The sequence below is a fragment of the Cebidichthys violaceus genome, unplaced genomic scaffold (genome assembly GCF_023349555.1).
Source record: "Cebidichthys violaceus isolate CVI_PGR_0920_01 unplaced genomic scaffold, fCebVio1.0.p SCAF_7, whole genome shotgun sequence".
NCBI classification, from domain to species: domain Eukaryota; kingdom Metazoa; phylum Chordata; class Actinopteri; order Perciformes; family Stichaeidae; genus Cebidichthys; species Cebidichthys violaceus.
In genome coordinates, this window is record NW_027176927.1 from 1,739,501 (window position 1) to 1,751,359 (window position 11,859).

At 40.5% G+C, this 11,859-nt stretch overlaps 2 protein-coding genes across 2 annotated transcripts; one reads left to right on the plus strand and one right to left on the minus strand.

Moving 5' to 3' along the window:
- Nucleotides 1–3,956: 3,956 nt before the first annotated feature.
- Nucleotides 3,957–7,946, plus strand: LOC137891029 (tyrosine-protein phosphatase non-receptor type substrate 1-like). Its single transcript, XM_068735437.1, has 4 exons — nucleotides 3,957–4,043; nucleotides 4,725–5,039; nucleotides 6,563–6,994; nucleotides 7,846–7,946. Exons 1-4 carry the CDS (start codon nucleotides 3,989–3,991, stop codon nucleotides 7,944–7,946), a joined length of 903 nt encoding a protein of 300 aa, XP_068591538.1. The 5' UTR covers nucleotides 3,957–3,988.
- A 1,797-nt stretch (nucleotides 7,947–9,743) lies between these two features.
- On the minus strand, nucleotides 9,744–11,468 carry LOC137891177 (free fatty acid receptor 2-like). Its single transcript, XM_068735656.1, has one exon. The coding sequence runs from the start codon at nucleotides 11,466–11,468 to the stop codon at nucleotides 10,470–10,472; it is 999 nt and encodes a 332-aa protein (XP_068591757.1). The 3' UTR covers nucleotides 9,744–10,469.
- Nucleotides 11,469–11,859: the final 391 nt, after the last annotated feature.

An 11,859-nucleotide genomic window follows, 5' to 3' on the forward strand; every position in this document is an offset into this window, starting at 1 on the left:
CGAGGCTCTCTGTTGGCCCCTGTGGTTGGAAAGGAGGTGAGGTCAGGAGAGTTGCTTCAGCTTGTTTTCTGCTTCCTGCTGAGTAAAGAGCCTCTGCTTCTGTTGTCTTTGCAGATTCATCTCAGAGTTTTGGTTTGTTTTTTATTAAAATGTCTGAATGTTCAGTTTGATGAGACTGTCAGAATAAATGGCTCATACCAAACCACTTGACAACAAATGATTTAAATGCTATGAGTGGGTGATAACGTCATACTAGAAATGATTATCAATCATTAATGTTAACAAGTTTGTCCATTTTGATTAACACTGGCTGTTGTCATTCTGTTCATGTTCATTTATTACAGGCAGGAGGAAGCTCTCCACTTAGTATTTTATTATCGATCAAATCGATCAGAATTTTCAGGAGCAAGCAAATCTGCTCAAATGAATTTCTATATTGAAACAATATTCTGTTTGTTTAACCCTTAGAGACCCACATAGACCCTTGTCTAGTCTGTTTTAGTAGGGGCAGGGGATCAACAGGGGGAGATAGCAGGTCAACAGTATACATCGCATAGAAGTGATGATCTGAAAGCTGGGAACCTAATGATTCATTTGAGCTCCAGCTTAGCAGTGCGTATCAAGGTATCATAAATGTTAATTCAATTATCGATTAGTTAATTAAAATAAAATCTGAACGTATGTAAGGGCTTAGAACAACATGATGGAAGTATATGATGGCCAATCCCATGCTCAACTGTGTCTAATAAATTGTTGTAGCAATTCTGGGGTTTATTCCATTCATTACGCAGATTTGGTGCTTAATTCAACAATGTTTTAATAATTGATGAAAAATGATCAAAGATTCTTAAAAAATACCACATTAAGACAACAAGACCTTGACGAATAGAGGTCACAACTGCTCATTTTATGTAGGGACGTCACATTTCAGAAAATGGTCTCACTATTAGACTATAGGGACTAACAATCAATCAATCAATCAAACTTAATTTCAGACTCAGGGTCCAGATAAGACAAATACATCAAATTCCATACACAAACAAAAGTACTTAGGTCTAGCAATGCCTTACAAAGAGACAGCTGTACCAATGTCTCCACAGCTGGGACTGGCTACTAAACCTCATGTTGGTTAAAACCAATATGATCTCATTTTCTGAATTTTCAAAAGTATTGACTCCTGCAGCCACAAACATTTCACTGGCACTACTCTCTTTAGTAATATTCTCATGGCGTCATTATTGTTTTTGTTGTGTGCAGTGTAGAGTGCTGTACAATATGCTCTGAACAGAGACATCTTCACTCCATCTGTACACAGACCAAACTTGCGTGAGAGACTGTTTGCTTGTGCAATCATCCTACGGCATTGCCTAGAAATGTCCTTGTCATCGGTCATGTGTTCTGGTATAACATGACCAAGATATTTTACTTCATCACAGACACCAAGATTGTTATCAGACAATTTGAAGTCAGGGAAGTTTAGACATTCGTCCTCTTTGGTTCTACAGATCAAGATAGCACTCTTACTGGCGTTGTATTTGACGTCATGTTCCACACCACACACAGTACATATAGTATAGTGAGGAGCTGCTGAAGATCAGCGCTCTACGGACTAAAAATCACCAGATCATCTGCATACATAATATGGTTAACCAGAGTATTCCCAATCATGCACCCAGTATTACAGGTTTTCAATTGCTTAGACAGATCATCAAAATATACATTTAAAAGAACTGGGCCTACATCATCACACATGAATACTTCTGGGTTCATTGGATCCACAAGAGTCTCAGCTTTCCAGTGATATCAAATTAATGCAATTTGAAGACTCTTTAGGGACGCAGGGTATGCAGAAGTATTCAAATACCTCATTTTTAGAATAAGCGAAAATAACACATGCATGCAAAAAAACTTGATTTTCTTTTCCAACACTTTATTGGATTATCATAAAGTGGGCATGTATGTAAAGGGGGGACTCGTTGGTAACTATAGAACCCATTTTCATTCACATATCTTGAGGTGAGAGCTCAAGGAACACCTTTAAATATCACCATGCCAGTTTCCCTTTGCCAACATTTAGCCGACCTTTGGAGCATTATCCCCCTTCTAACATTATCCCTCTGCCAGACAAGCTAGCATGACAAGGTTGGTACCAATATCTGGTTTCATATGGTACCAGGATTTTAACTCTATCTTTTAAGACTGAGCTGCTACAGCCTATAAAAGACAGTAGGCCTAATTTCGCTAGGGATTGCCAGTGATCGTTAAATCTGTCCAGAGAGGGTGACTTCATTTAGTCTTGGCAGGAAGTTTATTCTGTTGTAATTTGGGTGAAACAAAACAACATACCAATAACAACCGTGTCTGTATAGTGTTGACAAACGTTTAGATCAGGTTGTAAAACCTTCCCAAGAATATATATATTTTTATATAAGATGAATTAATACGATTATACTTAGGAAATAGAACCTGTGTTCTTACTGAGTATTCCATAACACTTTGCATTACAGGTACGTTGAATGTGTTATTTGGTAATAAAGTTGGATATGTTGGACTTGAAAAGGTGACATTGACTTTTACCAATACTGTGACCGTAAATGATTTTGGCATTTTAAAGAACAATGTGACTCTGAAAAGTGATGAAATGTTTACTTCACTGCTGCTCTCTTATTTGAATTAATTATCTGCTGAAAGGAATGTGACTTTATTGTTTAAGTTGGGTCACACTTCTTTTAAAGCCCCTTGATGTACAAACAGCACAGTAGTGCGTTACGTAATGTCCCTTCAAGTGGTTGCAATTTCAATGTTTTTACCGAATGGATCATCTGACGTTTTCAACGAATTTAGAGTGAAAAGTTTTAAGCAGACTGTTTTTCCTCAAGTTGAACTCATATTGGTAAATTTGTGTGTCTTGCTTTGATGATGATGATGATTGCACCTAGTACCACAAGTCTTCCTCCCCTGGAGAATGCAGATCTGAATTCATTATACTCATTATGCTCATTAGGCCACTCAGGAAATTCATATTTACAGCTTTTGCACAGGAAAAACTCAAAAAGTCAAAATCAAAGCAAGAGTTTAGGAAAACATCAACACATTCAGTAATGCTGCAAATCCTCCAAACTAGAAGACAGATTTTCTTACTACTTGTAAAAATGTTTATTGCTCAAAACTCAAAATACTCAATCATTACTTCTTCCAATATCAAGGCTTCTTTGTGTTAAGGGTATTTTTTAATTAATAAGCCATTGTTTCTCAGGTAACTGGCTGGTAAATGTCCTTGTCATCGGTCATGTGTTCTGTTATAAAATGACCAAGATATTTTACTTCATCACAGACACCAAGATTGTTATCAGACAATTTGAAGTCAGGGAAGTTTAGACATTCGTCCTCTTTGGTTCTACAGATCAAGATAGCACTCTTACTGGCGTTGTATTTGACGTCATGTTTGACACCACACACAGTACATATAGTATAGTGAGGAGCTGCTGAAGACCAGCGCTCCATGGACTAAAAATCACCAGATCATCTGCATACATGATATGGTTAACCAGAGTATTCCCAATCATGCACCCAGTATTACAGGTTTCTTAATTGCTTGTTGAAACAAACCTAAGGCTTTTGGGGGAAAACATCACATTCATTCCAAATTACCGTAATTACTTAAAATCAAAATCATAATGATTAAAAGGGCGTCTGCACTACTGTAGAGGGAAACAGAAACGGCAGCAGCGCTTGCTTAATGTTGCACTGTGGTTTCTTTAAGCATGCAGAGTGTTTGTTTGGCAAGTTACTGACTTTTGACGTTTTTTCACCCAGAATTAGGTTTCTTTTGAAGAGTGACCTATTAATGAACCGTCATCTCTAACCATAGAGTGCAACAACAAAACAAGCTGACTCCATCACATTTTAAAGCACAGCAAGCTTCAGACTTCAGAGTGCCTGAGAAATTATTTCACCACTCAAGATTGGAGTGGAGAACAACAGCAGCATGGCAACAATGCCTCACCTGTGTTTGCTTCTATTGCTGGCAGGCCAAGTACCAGGTCAGTCCGAATCCAAGTCAGTCATGTTACAAAATGTGTTGGCTTTGTATAAACTGTCACCCAGGGTTTGATCTTTGTTAAGCTTGTCTTTTCCTTAGATTCTTTGCATATCCATTTCAAAAGTTTGATATGACATTTGGAATTAAATAGCATATGTTTTCATGGCTAAAATGATTTAATTAGAGCAGAAAGAGAAGTAGAAGGTAGGGAGACGCAACCTGTTTTTTTGGACCAGTTTTGTGTTTGCTGGTCTTCTTTTTCATCTGCACTCCAATTGCGTGCGTCTGAGTGTTTTGCTTATCTTATCTGCAGTATTTCATCATCGCACTTAATAATCACTTCATCACACTTAGCAAGACAAGCCATCGCCACAATCAAACAGATACTCCAAAGCTGTTAAAATCGTTATTTACTTGAGAGTACATTAGTTTTTGATTGAGAAAACAAGTTTAAAAAAAACATTTGTTGTTCGGTGAAGTTTGTCACATTGAAAGACATTCAATAAGTGTTTGGTGCATTATGAAATGGTACTGAATTGACTTCCAATTTAGTTCTTTGAGTTTTCTGTCACCCAGGAATACTAAACACACATTTAAAGTATTTGTAGTTGACCTGCAGGTCTGCTCTCGACTTTTTAAAAGTTCTCCGTGTGACACGTTTTATTAATGGCTCTGTCTTTAGCCCTGACAGCAACTCCAGAGGGACTGAGGGTTAGACAGTCCCCCCCCTCTCTCAGCGTTATGCGGGGTGAATCGGCCACTCTGTCCTGTCATTTCAAAGTTGAATCCCTCAAGTATGGGGTTCAGTGGTTCAAACTGAAGTCGGAAAAGCAGTCCATCCCAAAGTCACCCAGGACGACCGTTGAGGAGAAGAATCAAACCTCCTCCCTGGTGATCACCGAGGTAGCGCTGGAGGATTCTGGGTGGTATTACTGCGAGCTGAACGTCCTGCAGAAAGACCCGGAGTGTGGCAACGGGACCGAGCTGGTTGTCTTGGGTGAGAAACAAATTGTTCGTTTCAGAAATTCATTAGGGTGGCTTTGCTTGGGTGATGTTGCCATGTTGCCGGTAATTATGTCTCATTTGTAGAGGGCCACGGTGTTTAGTGTGAGGCAGCTCAATACAAGCGCCGGGGAGGACCATGATTCACCATAACAGGAATGGCCAGGCTCAATCCATAAAGAAATCAAGCTATGTGAAATTCCCTCAGAGTTCATCTTTTTGCCTGAGCAGTTTCATGACAGATCTAGAAATAATCACCCCGGCTCCATGTGCAGTGCCTTGTATCGATCTTGCCCAGGGAATTGAAACTCACCAGAAAACAAGGCATGGAGGGATGGCCAAATTATTATGTGGAAATCATTCATGCAGAAAAAAAGGCTTCCTTTGAGTTTCTCTGAATGCATTGTTGCCTTCCCGAAATACCAATCCACATTGCATGTTTATACCTCTTTTATTCTTGCTTAATTGTTTAAATGTGCATGTTGTGCAGTCTCCATACTTGGAGGTGTTCTTGTACTTTTCATCAACACGTTTGATCTTAATTTGTCCTTGTTTTTAAATAGATGGCTGCATTATGACTACATTATATCCTTTTCATATTTCTGTTGTATTTGGCCTTGCTGCGTATTATTATTTGCTGCGACAATGACCCAATTTTACATTCTGAGTTTATGCCATCTGATGTTTTTAATTTGCAAGGAATTGGCGTGTTCAGCTCAATCGTCTTTAGAAGAAGAAAAAGGAGAGGAAATAGACGTGTTTCCGCCTGAGGCTTCTGTCAGAGTTTCTGAGACATTTGCGGGTGTGACCTGGCCCGAGAACAGATTTATGACCAAAGAATTTGAAATGCATGTGTGTCCAAGGTTGTGTCTTTTAAGCACCTAATCCTCCTCCTGGAAAACAATAATTGTCTTGACTACCATCATTTCACCATTTCACTTGAATTCTGTTGGCTATTGAGTTTGTAACCTCCGGTTCATGGGTATTGAGGCTGTTTGTCCACTGTTAAGGGGAGGAGCTAAGGAGAGGAAACTTCTCCAAAGAGAGGTCTATTGAGCATCCTGGGGGCGTACATGAGGAATTACTGCTTTCTTGTTTATATGAATACAAATGAGTATTATTGACGTACATGATGTTTATTGATGTCATGTACATTTTCTTACTGTTAGAGTGCAAGTGGTCACTTATCTGGTTGTCACGTCACCAGAAAGAAACATGTTTAGTTTTCTTAGTGAGAAAGTGTGTCTTTTGATGATGTTGTATTGATTGTTGTATTTATTTTATCTGTAGGTTATGCACATGATGGGTTTACATATGTTCATACATGCATTTTGTAATGTTAGCTTGTAAATCAATTGGTCATTTATCTAGTTGTTGCAAGATGAGAATATCATTATTTTTGTTATAACTTCTCTCATAATTTACATTTTTTGCTACAAATTTTCTGACTATGGTTGACTTATTTGAGTGCTGGGGACTATTTACCCACTTTGTTTCTGATCCCTTTTCTACTGCTAGCACCGCCTTCTGCTCCCAAGATTTACCTCCAGATTCCCCCAGACCCACAGACTGGTCAGTGGGCTCTCTTCTGTCTCACTGGGGGGTTCCACCCCAGCGAACTCACCCTCACCTGGACCTACCAGAGCACAGCAGCCAATATCGATCTCCTGTCAGTCACCAATTGCACCCTACCTGCGTTCAACCCTTATGGTAACCTGGCTGAACAGCCGGCTGACGGAGCCCCGCTGTCTTCAGATTGGTCGGTGAACTCCATGCCTACAAGCCACTCAAAGTGTTTCCAGGTGATAGACAACCACAGCCGGGAAGTGTATCTCTTCAGTGTGATTGGGCTCCCACAGAAGGAGTCTTTGGAAACAGGGATCACCTTCACTTGTGGGGTGCAGGACCACCCTGCCATGACCACGGTTCTGACTGCCTCCTTCACTTGGGGTAATAAAAAAGGAGACTCAATCCATTTCCCAAATATGATCAGATTTTACAGTTTGAAAGTGCAAAGAGCCACTGGTTTTTTTACTAGTTTAATTTCCCATTTGGAAGTTTTCTTTTAACAATTTCAACAAAAACAATGTAACTGTAATATGGAACTATATTATACCAACCAGTTTGAAATATTTAGCTATTGAACTTAATCATGTTTTTTCTTCTAACTGTTTTGGTTGACCCAGAATCGGAAACTGTTGAATTCATTATCAGGTTTATACAAAAGTAAACCTTTAGCTTCAGCCTGCAGTAAACTGTAAATACAACATTGATATTATACCTTACAAAGTTGATAATGCGTTTATGTTATGGACATTATCATTAACTTGGAGTCATGTTTTTAGAGTAAATGTAAATCCTTTTAGCTCTGATTTGGTCTCCACCAACTCCTGGGGGAAATATCTGACTCTTTAACTGTTTGTCGCTGGTCCGGTATAGTTAGGTTTTTTTTCAACATTATAAGAAACAAAAATAACTGCTGCATCCTTTGTTTGGAAAAGACTGTGATGAGAGCGACGAGACAGTTATGTAGCGGGCCAGAATAGTGAAAATGAAATCGCTAAAAATCTCAGTAGAGCTGAAGGAAAATTCTGTGTGGTTGTATCACTACATACAACTCCTTTCACATTACACATAGTCATTTAATCCATTAGTCATATGAAAATATTGTTTTTTATGTACACAGACTTACATCTTTGACTAATGCAGCTGACTCTTGTACTGATAGATACAACTGCGATTCACCTCACCTTGTAGAAAGTGAACAGGATTTGTACGCTTTCCCCTTTACGGGTCTATAGGCACCTTCCTTCCAAATAACACAGTCTGTACTGGCACAGAGCTCCGGGACGACAGTGCCTCACATACCACAAGTCGCTTGTTCAGTGTTTGCCCTACTTGACTGTTAATGTGGGTCAGACATCGATCATTCCAAGGCAACAGATTGCCTGCAATACTGCATACTTGAACAAATTAATGATTTACCCAATCAATGTTTAAACACCTCTCTCCTCCCAGCGAGGAGGCGAGTGTCCATCAACCGAAGCCAGTTCAACCTTCCTGATTTAATTCCGTCGTGCTCAATAACATGATAAGTCAGCGCTAATCAGTGTTTTCTTTTTTTGCTCTACTTTCCAGATGCCTCCCCTAACGAGCTGATTTTATACTTGAACATTCTGAAGATGTGTCTCCTCTCTGCAATGACCGTCGTCCTTTTATTGGAAGGTAAATGTGAGTAAACCTCTCAGCTAGAATTACAGGAAGCGGTTAAAAGACTGTATTTAATTTATGTGATCTTGCTCTCAACAGCAGTCAAACATTTCTGCGTGCAGGGGAAATGATGTCTGCCAGGTGAGTACAATTTTCTCCTCTGCCTTTGGCAAACAAGTCATGTACACACACACACACACACACACACACACACACACACACACACACACATATTGCTGTTTTTTCTTATTGCCTTATCCCTGTAACCTATCACACATTGTTTAGAAAAAGTCAACACTGACGCAGTGACCAATTATTGTCTTCCAGGAAATACAAAATGAAGTGGGAGAGAAAACAAAAAAAGGGCCGCTGGGTTTTCAGTGCGACTCATCTGAGCCGACTAACCTTTGACAAACAACATCACACAAATCATGTCCAGAGTCATCGCTCAGAAATGGGAATTTACTGACTGGACGGTTAATTCTGCACTATGAGTAACTGTGTATAATCCCCCCCTCTCTCCCATTTTTAAACCTCTCGCTGTATATCCTGCTTGGCTTTTCTCCCACTGTATCTAAACATTGATGCAATGCTGATTTCTTAATGCACATCAAAGCTATTTTTTCCTCTGTAACTCCTTATCGCCGCGGCGTGCTGACTAGCTTGTTGTTGGATCTGCTCAATTGTGCCACTTAGCTGATAGTTCGCACATCTTAGTCATTCACTTGGGTCCGTGTGTCAGAATGAATGCCTCATGCATGATGCACCTGTCAAACAGATACAGCGATCAGCTCAACCTCCACGCAGGCCTAATCCTCGCAAAACGGGATTACAGCCGATGCCAGCGCTCGCTTGTGTGATAGCATTGTTGACGTGTGCGGTGTGTGGGGTGAGATCTTGATTCATGTGTTGGGGAAAGTTTGATTTTTAATTTAGGCCTGCCCACCTTACCAATGGGACCAAATACTGCTAATAATGACCTTTATATCCATAGATTATATATCTACAGTACAACCAGATTAGAGGTGTCAAAACAACAACAAAAATGTGCTCAATAAATTTGCTATTGCTCACAAATCACGCTTATTTTTTATTTTATTTTTCTATGAACGTCATTTTTTAAAAAGGTATAAATAGTATACATGACTGATCTGGTGAGCACATCTACATTCAGGTAATGAAGTTGATATTAACATGCTATGTTCACATTAGTCACTCTTTCAAAAACAAATGATTATATTAATATGACATGATTTGTTTATGAAAATAGCGGTTGTCTTGATGTCACTTTCTATTCCTCGGCTCATGTACGCTCACACATGCATCTCCTATTATATGACTAGGAGTCATATAGCACTACATTATGCAAAATATATGTTTACATGATTTGTGTATGAAAATAGTACTTCTGTGTTTCGTTTCAGTTAATTACAACACCTGTCATACAGCTTTCAGATGTATATTTTATGCATTCAAACATATTTTCAAACATTTATACTACTTTATTGCCACATATAGTTATAATATATATAATATAATCAAATCCTATTAAGATTACAAATAATGTAAACTAAAATCTGCATGAAAATGGTCATAGCCATGTAATGCAAAATACAAAATACACACATATATGTGCACATAAAAGCAAACTGCTGCATGTGTGTTTGTAAGGTCGTACAAAGCCATTTCATTTTCAACACACTTGAGTCTTCTTCAAGATCTCACACTTCAGTTCGACAGCCGACACACAATGAGCGTGTTGCTACGAACAGGTGACATATCCTGTTCATGGTCAAAGCGGTTAGGAAAGCATTATCTCTTATTGCTAAAACGTGACGTCCGCAGCTGTTGCTTAGATATTGATTTTGTTAGTGCAGAACTCCAAAACACCAGACTGCATTGAGTTCTTATGAAATCCTGCTCTTATGCAAGACGTATTTTTCGAACGAATTTTAGACGAATATGACTCTTCAAAGTGGCTTGTCTCTGTCTCTTGCTCATTACAATGCATAAAAACATCTGTGGTCTGCTCAGACAGACAGGTGTCCTCTCTTGTCTCGTTTCCTAATAGGAAGTCCAACAGTTTTCTGTATATAGTATGCCAAGTCCTTTTCTCACACGTAAAAACCTAAACGTGACATTCATTTCCTGCTTCCAGGAATGAAGAAATACAAAATTAGTGAAGGCAGCTGCTCACGGCTTTCTTTCAGTCTGCTCAGATAGCATTGATCTCCTCTTGTTTGTGTTCCTTATCTTTTGCAGTCTTGTTAATCCCACAACACATGGCCCAGAGCATGTGACAGGACATGCACCTGTTAAGGTGACTCCTAACCCCTTTCATCACACTACCCACGGTCTTTCTCACAGCGGAGGAGGAAAAGTAGAAAATAAGAGGGTCTAGACAAGCGTTAAAGGTGCTGCACAGCAGGGCTTTGTCTCGCCAGTCGGGACTTTTCTGCGTAATAATACCGACAATGTGCGAGACGTTATAGGGGCCAAAACATAAAGCGAACACCAGCAGTGTTCCTAAAGCCATGCCGATGGCCCGGAGACGCCGGCGCCGGCCGATGTGCTGCAGCTTGGACAGAATCCTGATGAAGTTGATGTAGCAGAAACTGCTAATCAGGAAGGGGATGCAGAAAAGTACCACGCAGAGCTCCAGGCGCACAGGCAGGAGGACCTTCAGCTGACTCTCTGTGAAATTCTCATAACACACTTCCCTCTTGTCGTCACCGACGGCAGAGGCATTGTGGCCTGAGTTGTCATCGCCGATAAAGGGCACGATGAACACAATGCTGAGTTGGATGATGGAGAAAATCCAGAAGAAGATGCTGGCAGCGACAGCGTACAATGGTCGCCTCTTCAGGGTGTGCTGGATGGGGAAAGCCACGCCCAGGTAGCGCTCTACGCTGACCGCAGTGAGGAAGAAGGTGCTGTTGTAGATGGTCATGTAGAAGATGAAGCCAGACAGCGGGCAGAGGATGTAGGGCATGTCCCACCGCATGTTGTTCATCACTTCCTGCATCTTGAAGGGCAGGAAGATGAGGAAGAGGAGGTCAGAGATGGTCAGGTTGAGGAGCAGGATGTCGATCGGTGTGGGTTTCTGCTTCACTTTCTTGCAGAAGGTGTAGAAGGCGAGGACGTTGGCTGGGAAGCCCAGCACAAAAGTAATGATGTAAACTGACAGACACAGTCCAGTGTGGCAGTCCTGCATGGTGGCCTCGATGTAAGTCAGTCAAGGATGGAGACGTGTCACATTATGTCCTTGACTCTGGGGGGAATGAATACACGGCGGCACAGGGAGGTTTGATCCGCCGGGCAGTTTCAGCCGCAGGAGACGAAGGCTTCTTATTGGGTCAGTGGCCCGGAACAAACCCGGCGAGACAGCGTGGTTTTCCTGTCCCAAGCGATAAACCAACGCTCATCGTTTCCTCGAGGGTTTTGAGCTCTGCTGATAAGAGAGAATGGAAGGAGATTACAACACTGCACAGCACAGTCTTTCTACCTACTGTCCATTTGACACTTGATTTAAGAGTGCACTGCTAGACTTTTACATTTTTAGCCTATAAAGACCACAGGAAGAGGAAGAAGAGAGATAAACTCAA